We start from the raw sequence: 15,115 nt of genomic DNA on the forward strand, positions 1-15,115 counted from the left end.
GGGCGGCTCCCAACAGAATTAAAAGGACTACAGAGTGGGATGGAAAAGGATACCTTCCTGCATCCCTATGGACAACCTTCTTTTTCACATATAAATTTATTTAATTTTACATAATAGTTATACATAACAAACATATCAATTCAAACAAACAACATCAGCAACAAAGAACACAAAAGGTTATCTCAAACCTTCAGACCTCCATCTACCCCTCCATGGGTTCCATTTTTATAATTTTGTTCCTGCATCTTTTCCTGTAATCTATCTACTGTAATAATAAATGTCCATAATATCCAATTTACTGTAATCTACTTAATAATAAATGTCCATAATATCCAAAGCCCACATTTCTTTTCAAGTGTTTTTTATATTCCTGCTACTGATTTTAACCATTTACAGTGATCTCTCAAATATTTTTTAAAGTCATCCCAGTCCTTAATAAAGATTTGGTCTTCCTGATTTCTGATCTTTCCCGTCATTTTTGCCATTTCGGCATATTCCATCAACTTGGTCTGCCATTCATCTTTGTCTTCTTTCCGTCTCTGGGCTGAGAGCATCTGTGCTGCTGTCGCCACATACATAAAAATAAATTTCTTATCTTTTGGTAATTCTGCATCTATAATTCCTAATAAAAAAAGCTTCTGTTTTTTTAACAAAAGTTATGTTAAACATTTTTTCCCCAATTCATTATATATCAATTCCTATGAACAACTTTCTTAAGCATTTTTCTTATATAATTTTTTTTTTGCAGGGGGAGAGCGTCAGTGGGTGACAGAGCATCGGACAGCATTAATCAGCCTCCAACTCGCGTGAAGCTCACAGTGGAGGTCCAAAAAGATGTGCTACTTGGACATTATGGCTTTGAAGTTTCCCAGAATATTCCCCTTCTTATCACCTCGGTTGCTGCAGGTAGGGATGCCTTTCTCATCCCACATGGGGACTGTGATATCTCTCTAAGGTAACACCAAATAACATGCAATGACGACAGAGCGGTGGGGTGGGTGGCAGGAATGAATCACACAGAGTAGGCAAAGTTAACTCTTTATTCAAAGGAACAAGGTCTGCTCAGGAGCGCCAGGTCTAATAACCACAGCAAATTATTTAAACTTTTCAGATACATACATTTCACTGATGTTACATTCATTTTGACATTTTAAAACTTGACTTCCTTCCCCCCCCTTTCTGCAGTTCCTTAAATTTATTTTCAATTTCCTCTGCATATCCAAATTAACTTACTCATTTATTTATCATTCATATATTCTTCTTTCTTTTTTGGCGATCACTCATAGCCGAGTAAGATTGTCTTTCATAAACACAGTTTTAACAATGAGTCCGTAAGTGACTGTGGAGGCCAATTCTGGAAGCATACGTCCTTCCACAGTGGGGACATTGGTTCCTGGGTGGGAGTTGATCATGGTGTGGATTTGCCAAGCGTGCCATCCTCTTAACATGTTTCTGCCTTGCGTTCTGAGTTCGAGTGTCTTCAAAGTCCATGACACCTTTGGTAAAAGCTGTTCATATATATATATGTTCATACACACACACACACACACACACACACACACACACACACACTTATATAGCTGCAGGTTATTACAATAATCTTGCCAATGTTTTTATCCGTTTACAGTTTATCTGTAAATATTCAATAAACCATTTCCATTCGTTTATAAAAAGTTTGTTATCTTTATTTCTTATTCTTCTGGCCATTTTTGTATATTCCATAAGTTTTTGTATCATTCTTCCTTTGCTGGGACTACTTCTTTCCATTTTGGGGAACAGCAACTCTTCGTCACAGGTCTTGCCCCTATGTCACAGTTGTGGAGACTGAAGGTCCCCAGCTTCATGCAACTGCCTGAATCTCCTCCTTCCTGGGTCCTTCCCAAGCAATCTGAGACTACACCGATGTGCCTGTCTCTGCTCCTCTCTCTTCATACCTCTTCTGGTTCTGGGAGACCGAGGAGAGGGGAGCTTGTTGCAGCAAGAGGGGGACATACCCAGCCTGACTCATCTCCTGCTTCTGAGCACTACCATTCCTTCCTGAACTGACTAGGGTGGGATGGAGTTGCTCAATGGTGCAGTTACGACTCTTTGGGTAACTTTGGTTTGCATTTTCATGTTGCAAGATGTCTGAAGTGAGGCTCCAGCTTTCTGCAATTCGAGTTGATTTTGTAAACCCAGAGAGATCATTTGTCCCTAACAAGGCCCTGACATTTTGCAGGCAGCACCGCTGACGGGAAGCTTTTGCCGGGGGATCACATCATTGCAATAAACAACAAAGCAGCTGAAGAGGACGTTACCGGGGAACAAGCAGCCGCTCTTTTAAGGTGCTATACATGAGCATGTCCAAAGCATTAGATAATGCAGCTGGGCTCCAGGAAAAGCTTAGGTTCTCTCTTTATATATATATAAATCCATTTATTTGATTTTTCAGATTAAAGTTTTACAATCGCATATCCAGCACGGGTGACGCTGTGGGTAAAACCTCAGCGCCTAGGGCTTGCTAATCGTATGGTTGGCGGTTGGAATCCCCGCGGCGGGGTGAGCTCCCGTCTTTCAGTCCCAGCTCCTGCCCACCTAGCAGTTCGAAAGCACCCCTAAGTGCAAGTAGATAAATAGGTACCGCTTTATAGCGGGAAGGTAAACGGCGTTTCTGTGCGCTGCGCTGGTGCTGGCTCGCCAGAGCAGCTTCGTCACGCTGGCCACGTGACTCGGAAGTGTCTCCGGACAGCGCTGGCCCCCGGCCTCTTAAGTGAGATGGGCGCACAACCCTAGAGTCGGACACGACTGGCCCGTACGGGCAGGGGTACCTTACCTTACATGAGCATGCCCAAAGCATTAGATAATGCAGCTGGGCTCCAGGAAAAGCTTAGGTTCTCTCTTTTTATATATATAAATTCATTTATTTGACTTTTCAGATTAAAGTTTTACAATCGCATATACAACATAAAAACAAGATTCCAAAGACTCTCCTGGACTTCCCTCCTCCCTTTTGTGGCTCCTATTGTTAATCATTTCCTCCTGCATCTTTCATAATAATCCAAATCTTTTACATCTCATGTCCAAAATTCACCATTAAACTGCAAGTGTTATTCCAATCCTACTAACGATTTTAACTGTTTGCAATGGTTTTTAAGGTAAATTATAAATTCCCCCCATTCCTGATTAAAATTTTGGTCTTCCTGATTTCTGATTCTTCCGGTCAGTTTTGCCATTTCGGCATAATCCATCAACTTAATCTGCCATTCTTCTCTGGTAGGGACAGGGACAGCTTAGGTTCTCACCAGAGATTTGTGCTAGCAAAGGCAGGGTTTGGGTATCCCAAGGAGGATCCAGATTTTTCTGTGGCATCTCCTAACCATGTTCAATCAAGAGTTACTTATTTCTGAAGTCCCATGGTGTCACGGTCCGGTTCACGGGCGATCGAAGTCCTGGCAGGGGACGTCAGGACCGGGGGCAAGATGGTGGGGTGGGACCAGGAACAGGGGTCCAGAAGCCAGGAGTCAGGAAACCAGGAGAGCTGGGAGTCATGAAGTCAAGGGTCCAAGGATCAAGAAGCAAGGAGTCAAGGAACCAAACGCAGCAAGGCAGGGAACGTGTTTTGTAATTATTATTATTATTATTATTTATTTATTTATTTATTTATTTATTTATTTATACCCCAGCCACTCTGGGCGGCTTCCCAAAAAATATTAAAATACTGTAATACATCAAACATTAAAAGCTTCCCTAAACAGGGCTGCCTTCAGATGTCTTCTAAAAGTCTGGTAGTTGTTGTTCTCTTTGACATCTGGTGGGAGGGCGTTCCATAGGGAGGGCGCCACTACCGAGAAGGCCCTCTGCCGGGTTCCCTGTAACTTGGCTTCTCGCAGTGAGGGAACCACCAGAAGGCCCTTGGCGCTGGACCTCAGTGTCCGGGTAGAACGATGGGGGTGGAGACGCTCCTTCAGCTGTGGCAAAGAGCTGAAGGGAAATGCTGACCTTATATCCCTTCCCAGCTCTTGCCACCAGGTGCTGTGAGTTACCAATCGGCCTCACCTGTGAGGCCGCGCCTTGCCTCTTCAGAACAAACTTAGGAAGGCCCCAGTCCGGGTCACAGGGCCTGGCTTCTGCACACATACCTGACACATAGCACTTTACAGAATACAGTGGTACCTTGGGTTAAATACTTAATTCGTTCCGGAGGTTCGTTCTTAACCTGAAACTGTTCTTAACCTGAAGCACCACTTTAGCTATTGGGGCCTCCTGCTGCTGCCACAGCTCAATTTCTGTTCTCATCCTGAAGCAAAGTTCTTAACCCGAGGTAATATTTCTGGGTTAGCAGAGTCTGTAACCTGAAGCGTATGTAACCCGAAGGACCACTTTACAAGTCATATGGTGTTTGAGATGGCAGTGAAGCATCCAGACAGGAATATTGGGGAGACGGTTGGAGATGCAGGACTTGAATGAGGAAGACAGTTTAAAAGTAGAGCGATAGAGGTAACTTGGGTGTTATCTGTGTGGCGCTGATGGTCTAAACCACTGAGCCTCTTGGGCTTGCCGTTCAGAAGGTCAGCAGTTCGAATCCCCACAACAGGGTGAGCTCCCATTGCTCGGTCCCAGCTCCTGCCAACCTAGCAGTTTGAAAGCACACCAGTGCAAGTAGATAAATAGGTACCACTGTGGCGGGAAAGTAAACGGCGTTTCTGTGCGCTCTGGTTTCCGTCACAGTGTCCTGTTGCGCCCAGAAGCGGTTTAGTCGTGCTGGCCACATGACCCAGAAAGTTGTCTGTGGACAAACGCCTGCTCCCTCGGCCTGAAAGCGAGATGAGCACCACAACCCCATAGTCGCCTTTGATTGCACTTAACCGTCCAGGGGTCCTTTACCTTTTTACCTTTTACCATCTGTGTATAAGTGGTACTGAAAGCAACTGGGCCTGGATGAAGTCAATAACTCACAGTACGTCCTTAGATAAAAGGTGGTTTTGCTACTATCGAGAGTATGTATTATCTCCCTTGTGGAAACAGCTGTTGTATATTTTCATTTTCTTTTCTTTTTTTGCCTTACAGGGAATCAGAAGACACTCTCCAGTTTACAGTTCTCCGATGCACCTCGGTAAATTGCCTTCATGTACCCCTGGGGTTTGAAATGCTCGTTGGGGGGTCAGGGTTTGGCCTCCTGATGGGTGTGCGCAAACGAGATGTTACAAAGGATGAGATGTCCCTGAAACTAGGGAACATGCACTTTTTGCAACTCTGGAGAGGCCACACACATCACTGGTGGACATTTTGCCCTCACCGTAATGTTGCTGCCATCCTGGCATTAGTGCAACATTATGGACAGAGGGTTGACCACCCATTGCATGCCAACGTGTGTGACCGTATCCTGTTGACAGCCTGTCGAGATGAAGATAAGCTGCTTCCAGGGGGCAGCTAGGGGGTAAAGAAAAGCAGGCACAAGGTGGCGCTTAACCCTTGCTCTCCTGCTGTTTTCCCCTTCCAAATCACTCTCCAAATATGTTTTCCTGCATTTAGAAACCTCCCGTGAGAACAGCCATACGAGTGAGGTCCACTTTGGTGCCCAGTGAAGACTTTCTAATTCACTCTGACGTTTCCATTGTGTTTTAAAGCGGATCTATTTTGGGGGCGTTTTCCAGCTTTTCAAATTTTATTTATACTTTTCAAGTTTATACATTTCACTAGTTTTATACATTTCTCTAATTTTACAATCATTTTAACATTTCAAAACTGGACTTCCTTCCCCCTCTTTCTGCCGTTCCTTAAATTTATTTTTAATATCCTCTGCATATCCAAATTCACTCAGTTTGCTCATTTATTCACCTGCTTTAAATACAGACTCTTATAGAAACTGCAGGTTATTGCAAAACTGAGCTGTTTTACTCTGTCTCCGTTGTAACCTGGATATTGCCCCAGCTTTTTGGTGGCCTTTAATGACGACGTTTCATGTTTTGAGCATGGTTTGGTTTTGGAAGCCACTTATTTATTTATTTCTGGGTGAGGATGCACATTCAGTCAATAAATCTGGAGCAATTCAAACAGCGAAAGCGTTGTCTCCCACTCCACACATTTCTCCATTTCTGATTCGCCCCCTCCCTGCAAGTCATTTTTTAAAACAACAACAACAGATCATTAGGCTACCATTTCTCTGCATTGGGTTGCCGTAGGCAAACGAAAAGGAAGTCCTTCTCCTTAAGGTGCTCTTTGTGAAGTTCCCAGAGGCGTCAGGAGAGCCGTTGCAGGAAAGAACGCTGGTCAAAATGGACGTTTGATCGGATCCAGCAGGATTATTTTTAATGGCTTGGTAGCAGAGACGGAGCTAGCTGCTCCGGCACCCGGAGCAGCGCACATGCTGTGCTCCCAGGGGCGGGGCAAGCTGCCCACGGGGGGACGGGGTGAGAGTCCCAGGGGAGCACAGAGGCGTGCATACCAAAGGTTGAGCTGCCCATGGCAGGCTGCTTCCTGGGGGTGAGTGAAGGGAGCCACACCGCTTTGCCAGCAGCCTTCCTCCCTTCCCTCTTCCTTTTGACAGCTCGGGGGAGGCTCCCCCTGTTGGCATGCAACCAAGGGAATGGGGGCAATTGGCAGTCCCCCAGCTGGCTCCAGCCCACCGGCCGGTGTGCCAGGCGACCTCCAGTCCTTGGTGCAGCATGAATCTGTGACCTGAGTGTCAAAAGCTAGGGCACGCTACTCAGCAGAGTAAACACTGCCCAAACAGAAGTGGCAGGAGAGGCTGTGTGAGTATATTTACAGGCAGTTTATTCAGCGTATATCAGGGCAAAAGGAAACATATCTGATCTCCTTCGTGTCCAAAGCAAAAGTTATAGACAAATGGAAGTTCCCAGCATACTGTGCTGGCATGTAAACAGACATGTGACACACAACAATCATGCCTGTTCCTTAAGGTGAAATGGAATATCCCAACACTCCCTGTTATGTACTGACGTTCTCACCCTGGGCCAGAAGGGGGATACTGTAGATAGTTATGCAAATAAGGGGTTGAAAGTGACGTTCAGTGATTGGATAGTTTTAGAAAATTGTTACAGTTACGTTGTACTGGAGCTCTATATAAGCAGGCTGACTGAACCCTTCAGTTCAGTTCAGTTCTGTCCTGGCCTGTGAATAAACAAGAGCTGTTTGAAGAATCGCTGTGTCGTCTGATATGTTCACCCACAACTTAACACTGGCGACGAAGGTGGGATTGATGGACAACAGAGCACAGCCAGATGCAGCCACCCTCTGAGCGGAGCTGAATCACTGAGCGAAATCACTGAACGTCACTTTCGGTCCCTTATTTGCATAACTATCTACAGTATCCCCCTGCTGGCCCAGGGTGAGAACTTCAGTACATAACACTCCCCCCCACACACACCCCAGGAAGTAGCCTGGGAGTGGGGGGCAATGGTGACTCCCAAGCCTCCCCCGAGCTGTCAAAACAAAGGGGGAAGGAGAGAAAGCCGTTGGCAAAGCGGCACAGCTCCGGCCCTTCCCCCGACGGATTGGGGTAGGCTTGGGAGTCGCGGGCAGGTGGCGCGCCAAATGTCACCCCCCTCAGTGATGACACCCGGGGAGGACCACCCCCACCAGTGGGGGGAGAGCCAGTGTGGTGTAGTGGTTAAGAGCAGTAGACCCGTAATCTGGTGAACCGGGTTCGCGTCTCCGCTCCTCCACATGCAGCTGCTGGGTGACCTTGGGCCAGTCACACTTCTGTGAAGTCTCTCAGCCCCACTCACCTCACAGAGTGTTTCTTGTGAGGGAGGAAGGGAAAGGAGAATGTTAGCCACTTTGAGACTCCTTCGGGTGGTGATAAAGCGGGATATCAAATCCAAACTCCTCTTCTGCTGCTGCTCCTTAGGTGAGATTGCGAAAATCGTGATGATGTCAAACCGACAGGGTTTGTTGTCATGTTACCATGTTGCTGTCAGGGTGTTGTACTTTGCAAACCCAATGCCGTTGTCTTTGCAGGGTGGCCCTAAATCCTCCTTTCTTACAGCCGAGAAAAGAGCCAGGCTCAAGACAAATCCCGTCAAAGTCCGCTTTGCAGAGGAAGTAGTCGTGAACGGACATACTCAGGTATGTGCCAACGCGGCCATTATGCCGGAAGAAACAGCCTTGGAGCAATGGTCAGGTTGTCAAAATACATTTGCATGGAGGTTGTCGGTCATTAACATCACGAAGGCATCTTGTTGGCTGCCCCTGTACTGGGTTAGTGGAATTGAAAGTTGTGCTTAGGACTGATAACCAGTTTAAGGATAGCTCAGTTGGTTAGGGCATGGTGCTCATAACACCAAGGTTGCAGGTTCAATCCCCGCATGGGACAGCCGAATTTTCCTGTATTGCAGTGGATTGGACTAGATGATTTTCAGGGTCCCTTCTAACTCCACAATTCTATGATTCTATGAAAACTTAGCTGACTAGTTATTGGCCTTGTGACTGGTTTATTAGTTCCTTATATTTATATATATCTGTGTATTGCCAAAACCTCCTTGTTTGTGCCCCTCTTTGGCTGTGTACCCGTTACGGTTTACTCTGAATCCTGTGTGTTTCCACGGCTCGGGTTTTTTTAATCCACAGAACTATCCTGTGGTTTCTTGCAAAATGCTGAAGTTTGACGCATTCCAGCCTGCCACAATCAGCTTCGATCCAACTTGGGTTAGATCTAAACACAGGAAAAACAGGATAGAAGCATAACGACCCCACCCCACCCCACTTACCATTCCCCCCTCCCCGTCTTTCCCCCTCTTTTCATCCTAGTTGTTTAAACCAATTCATGAACCAATAACTTATACATTGACCACTAATAATGAACCATATGTTGTAGATATTACTCCACATTTATTATGCTATTTTTGTGATATACAAATGACATGAGAAAACTTGGTATACTTATTTGTATAACATTATTCTTGTTTATAAAGCCCAATAAAATAAGATAAAAAGAAACACTGGGAAAACCTGCTATAAATAAGCCAGAAATTAGATTATAACAAAAAAAAAAAAAAATCTATGGGAAATCGTGTTTTAAAATTTCTTGCTCTCTGGCGGCACCTTGTGTTGCATGTTTATAGCACATTCAAATCCCTGTTTCTTTACTAACGTAGCTGAGTTCTTGAAAACTATAGCATCTGACTTGAAAACCTTTGAGGTGTGCACACCAATAAACCAAAGAAACAAAACTGTGCAGATGCACAGTTTTTCAAGTGGAAATCCTGGAGGCAGCTTTATTGAGTACAAGTACAATAAACAATAAGGGACGCGGGTGGCGCTGTGGGTAAAACCTCAGTGCCTAGGACTTGCCGATCACATGGTTGGCGGTTCGAATCCCCGCGGCGGGGTGAGCTCCTGTCGTTCGGTCCCAGCTCCTGCCCACCTAGCAGTTCGAAAGCACCCCTAAGTGCAAGTAGATAAATAGGTACCGCTTTATAGTGGGAAGGTAAACGGCGTTTCCGTGTGCGGCGCTGGTGCCGGCTCGCCAGATGCCGCTTAGTCACGCTGGCCACGTGACCCGGAAGTGTCTCCGGACGGCGCTGGCTCCCGGCCTCTTGAGCGAGATGAGCGCGCAACCCTAGAGTCGGACACGACTGGCCCGTACGGGCAGGGGTACCTTTACCTTTACAATAAACAAAATCTACTGCTCACTCTTAGAAGGGTTGGGCTGCTTTAATAGTTTATTTCCCTACTATGGTAAAAGAGTACAAAAGTCAGGCAATTAACCTTTTACTGTTCCTTTAAAAAAAATTTCCTCTGGTAGAAAATGGAAACTAAAATTGTTTTACATTATTTAGTCCATTTGTGTGTGTGCTGATTGCAAGCTGCCTTGTGTTCAGCTGCAGAAAAGCAGGTTATACTTTCTAGAATAAAGAGAAAACTTTCTTCCATAGGTGTTCAGAGCCCACATCTGAAATATCCCCATATAGAGGCTTGTTTTTCATCACAAAACCTCTTGGTGCATGAATGTACACAGAGCAAGCACTGCATCAGGTTATTGTAACAAGGAATGGGAGGTCTGGGAATGCAGCCCACAGCCCCATCCAGCCCAAGGAGTATAAGCTAGAGCAGGGGTAAAGGTAAAGGGACCCCTGACCATTAGGTCCAGTCGTGACCAACTCTGGGGTTGCGGCACTCATCTCGCTTTATTGGCTGAGGGAGCTGGCGTACAGCTTCCGGGTTATGTGGCCAGCATGACTAAGCCGCTTCTGGCGAACCAGAGCAGCACACGGAAACGCCGTTTACCTACCTATTTATCTACTTGCACTTTGACATGCTTTTGAACTGCTAGGTTGGCAGGAGCAGGGACCGAGCAACGGGAGCTCACCCCGTAGCGGAGATTTGAACCACCAACCTTCTGATCGGCAAGTCCTAGGCTCTGTGGTTTAACCCACAGCGCCACCCGCGTCCCTAAGAGCAGGGGTAGTCAACCTTTTTATACCTACCGCCCACTAATGCATCTTTCTTGATGTTAAAATTTTCAGTGCTCGATGGAAGGAGGATTCAGCTTGTGCCATAGAGCCCCCTACCGCCCACCTAGAATCCTAAAACGCCCACTAGTGGGAGGTAGGGACCAGGTTGACAACCCCTGAGCTAGAGTAAAGGTATAAAAGGTAAAGGATCCCTGGACGGTTAAGTCCAGTCATAGGTGACTATGGGGTTGCGGCGCTCATCTCGCTTCAGGCTGAGGAAGCCAGCGTTTGTCCACAGAAAGCTTTCCAGGTCATGTGGCCAGCATGACTAAACCGCTTCTGGCACAACGGGACACCGTGACGGAAATGCCGTTTACCTTCCTGCCTCAGCGGTACCTATTTATCTACTTGCACTGGTATGTTTTCAAACTGATAGGTTGGCAGGAGCTGGGACAGAGCAATGGGAGCTCACCCCGTCGCGGGGATTCGAACTGCCGACCTTCTGATTGGCAAGCCCAGGAGGCTCAGTGGTTTAGACCACAGTGCCACCCGCGTCCCCTATAAGCTATAGTAGTGCAGGTTGGCCCTTTAAGGGAAAAGGGTCACTGCCCCAGCATCAGTCAACTCCATTTGACTCTGCTTAATGTTGACCCTGGCTCCACCTACTGTTGACCTCCCAGAATGCATGCCCCAAAGGTTAAGGGTGCGGGGAGAATGAAACAAAGTTGTACGCTATGGCGATCCCTCTGAGCACAGCCACTGTGGCTGTGCAGGAAAAGAGCACTTCCAAATAATTTTAGCAGGTTTTCAAAAACGGCATAGTAACTTGCTTTCTTAAAAAAAAAATGCATATCAGAATGATCAGTTTAAATGAGAACATTGTTCCGAAACAAAAGTTTTGCTTGGAAAAAGCCCAGAATTGCTTTCACGCAGCTGAAATATGAACCTTCGGTTTGAGGGCATGAATTGTTGATGAGACCAAATGCTTTTAAAACCTTAATTTTCCAGGGTAAGTCTTGTTTATTGCTTTAAGACAAAGCTATATGGGAGCACGAGGTCATCTAAGGATTTTTTGCAAGGTAAAAATGATGAGCTCCGGATCGGCGTATACTTTGTCATGTCCATTGAAAGTGCATTCCACAACATGGGCTTTTGATTCAACCCAAGACTTCGGTTTCTGCTTACAAATGATTTGCCAGTTGCTGTTCTGCTAAAAGGGCTCAAAGGAGATTTCAAACCAAAATCGCAGAATAATAAAACCCAACAGTAAAATGCTATTCGGTTGGGAATTTTAATATTGAAGTTTATTAATATTAAAGAATGGCTGCTAAGAAATAATCCACCACAGATAGCCACAAAATGGCTTCTGGAAGCAGAATGGTCATTGACTGACTGTATAAACTGCTTAAGTAAGTAAACTAGTGCAAGAATGGACAACAGTTGCACATTTGTTCTGCATGTACACTAGCGGCCAAAATTGTGGAAACCTTTTGGGGAAAGTATGTTTCTGAGGTTTGATGGCTCATCACACCACTTTCTTTTTGGAGTAATATAAAATTATTTATCAATGGAAAGATTTTTTAATAATAATTTTTATTGATTTTTTCAAAATAATACACACAATTTGCACATTTAAGTTTTAGAATAAAGATTCTACCGAATCTTAGGACTCCCTCCTCCCCTCTGTGGGTCTTTTAAATATCTTATTCAACTGCATATTATAGTTCCTCCAAATTTTTATAATCCTCCAAAGTTTTTGTAACACTGCAAGAGTTATTCAATGTTTGCCAAAGAAATGGAAAGATAATTTAATGAAGAATGTAATGCAACAAAGTTTGTTCAATTCTGTCAAAAGTTACAGTCAAATAACCAGAAAAGGAAACACCACTTGCTTAGGTTGATATGCAGTAGCTTGGCTGCATTTGAATGCAGCCAATGAGCATGAGTGTTTAGAGAGCCAATCAGTTGTTAAAGGTAAAGGGACCCCTGACCATTAGGTGCAGTCGTGACCGACTCTGGGGTTGCGGCGCTCATCTCGCTTTATTGGCCGAGGGAGCCGGCGTACAGCTTCCGGGTCATGTGGCCAGCATGACTAAGCCGCTTCTGGCGAACCAGAGCAGCGCACGGAAACGCCATTTACCTTCCAGCCGGAGCGGTATCTATTTATCTACTTGCACTTTGACATGCTTTGGAACTGTTGGGTTGGCAGGAGCGGGGACCGAGCAATGGGAGCTCACCCCATTGCGGGGATTCGAACCGCTGACATTCTGATCGGCAAGTCCTAGGCTCTGTGGTTTAACCCACAGCGCCATGAACCATCAAACCTCGGAAATACACTTTCCCCAAAGGATTTCCACAATTTTGGCCACTAGTGTAGAAGGTTCCGGGGTGGGGTGAAAATGTTCCCTGCCTGAAACACTGGCGATCTGTTAGCAGTCTTTGTAGACAATACTGAGGTAGCCAGACGAATGGTCTGACTTTGATTCTTTTATTTTTTTGTCTTGCTGTGCACTGCCCTGACCTTTTATCTGGGAGAATGGTACAGAAATATAAGTAAACCACATTGCACCAAGCGCCTGGAAACTGATGGCGCTTGACCAAATCACATCTTCTAGGATCCTGGCCCCATGGGGCAAGTAGAATAGAGCGTGCCTGCATTGGGCAACTCAGCAAATGAGTGTCTGCTTGGTGGCTGCAGTGCCGCAATTTGACTAACACTTTAATTTGATTCTGTTGCTAGAAAACAGTGTGTTCTGGAGAAGGCAATATGCTGCCAGATGTCTGGGAGATGGCAAAGAGGATATTTTCCATCCGTGGAAATGGCAGAGAATCTTTGACATCTCCCAAACATTGGTGTTTTGCTTTGTTTGCTATTGTTACCTTGTGTGTTTTGCGTTTTTATTTTGTGTTTTTACGCTGGAAGCGCCCCCTGTGATCCTTTGGAGTAAGGGCGGTTTACAAATGTAATTTAATTTTTTTTTTTAATGACATGAGGTGGTGTGCTGCCTCATGATATGTTACTTTGTAAACCCTTTAAAAGTCAATTTGGCATATAAGTAGTATATAAATTACCACATGTCAAGCAGTGGTACCTCAGGTTAAGTACTTAATTCGTTCTGGAGGTCCGTTCTTAACCTGAAACTGTTCTTAAACTGAAGCACCACTTTAGCTAATGGGGCCTCCCTCTGCCGCGGCCGCACAATTTCTGTTCTCATCCTGAAGCAAAGTTCTTAACCCGAGGTACTATTTCTGGGTTAGCGGAGTCTGTAACCTGAAGCATATGTAACCTGAGGTACCACTGTATTCTTATTATTATTAATAATAATAATTTTAAATTGAGCTGCTATTATTATTATTATTAATAATAATAATAATAATAATAATAGCAGCTCAATTTAAAATAGGGATGAGTTAATATTGTCAAGGTCACTTCCACTCTGTTTCTCATTTGATCTGTCTCAGATGCAGTTCACCACATTTCCATGTCAATTTGCATTTTTTTAAAAAAGGTCCTAACAAAAATCCATTAGCATTCCCCCCCCCAATAATTTTTATTAAATTTTCCACAGTTGTAACAAATATTGCACAACCGAAGGTCAAAACAAAACAAAAACAAAAGAATACATCAAAGAAAAAAGACGAAAAAGAAACAATAAAAATGAACTTAATTGTTTAAAAATCCAACCTTATGAACATATTAATTGACTTCCTCTAGTCCCTCCCTCCTGAGTTTCCTTGTATCTGAATGTAAGAGCTTTCCAATATCATTATTAAACAACAATATTCCAATTATAATCAAATTTATTCACTTTTCTTAAAATCCATTAGCATTTTTGGGCGAAATTTTCATAATATGCACATTTGTATGCAATATTGTCACACATTTTGCAGAGCATTTTTGCCTAATACGATACTGAATGCTTTTGTACATTATTTTCATTGTCATAGGCATTTTTATGCACACCAGTCAGGCACATGCATTTTTGTACAGGTTACTTGGCTCGGGAAGTGCATTGCAAAATTCGCAGCAGTGTGCCTTTTACAGGACGGCTGCGTTTCAGTTTTCGTATCATTTTGGGAAGGGCAAATTTGGCACGTTCGCTTTTAAATGGGAACTGAATCAAATTTCTAACCCATCCCTAATTTAAATTAATCCTTGGGCCCTATTGACTTTGGTGGGCATTGGGGATGTAGCAGATGGGGAATGTAGCAATGACATTCAGTTTGGTTAAAACTTCCTCATTCACCCCTCTCTATCCTCCATCCAGGGACGCAGGTGGCGCTGTGGGTTAAACCACAGAGCCTAGGACTTGCCGATCAGAAGGCCAGCGGTTCGAATCCCCGCAACGGGGTGAGCTCCCGTTGCTCGGTCCTTGCTCCTGTCAAACTAGCAGTTCAAAAGCACGTCAAAGTGCAAGTAGATAAATAGGTACCGCTCTGGCGGGAAGGTAAATGGCGCTTCTGTGTGCTGCTCTGGTTCGCCAGAAGCGGCTTAGTCATGCTGGCCACATGACCCGGAAGCTGTACACCATCTCCCTCAGCCAATAAAGCGAGATGAGTGCCGCAACCCCAGAGTCGGTCACGACTGCACCTAATGGTCAGGGGTCCCTTTACCTTTACCTATCCTCTGTCCAGATAAGGAAGAGTTGTTATCAGAGTTCAAGAGCACATTCCAGCCAGGGAAAACCACTCCAGGTGCAAAGGAAGACAAGTGCAAAGTG

General features: G+C 44.9%; 1 protein-coding gene across 1 annotated transcript in view; it reads left to right on the forward strand.

Annotated features, from left to right (window-relative positions):
* The window catches only part of FRMPD1 (FERM and PDZ domain containing 1), a 92,795-nt gene that overhangs the window by 54,937 nt on the left and 22,743 nt on the right, over positions 1 to 15,115 (forward strand). Inside the window, exons 4-7 of the mRNA XM_083592796.1 lie at positions 749 to 906; positions 2,219 to 2,324; positions 5,047 to 5,092; positions 7,960 to 8,067. Coding sequence (XP_083448922.1) covers positions 749 to 906; positions 2,219 to 2,324; positions 5,047 to 5,092; positions 7,960 to 8,067 — 418 coding nt within the window. The remainder of the gene's footprint in view (positions 1 to 748; positions 907 to 2,218; positions 2,325 to 5,046; positions 5,093 to 7,959; positions 8,068 to 15,115) is intronic.

The sequence above is a fragment of the Podarcis filfolensis genome, assembly GCF_964270895.1.
Source record: "Podarcis filfolensis genome assembly, chromosome: 17".
Taxonomy (NCBI): Eukaryota; Metazoa; Chordata; class Lepidosauria; order Squamata; family Lacertidae; genus Podarcis; species Podarcis filfolensis.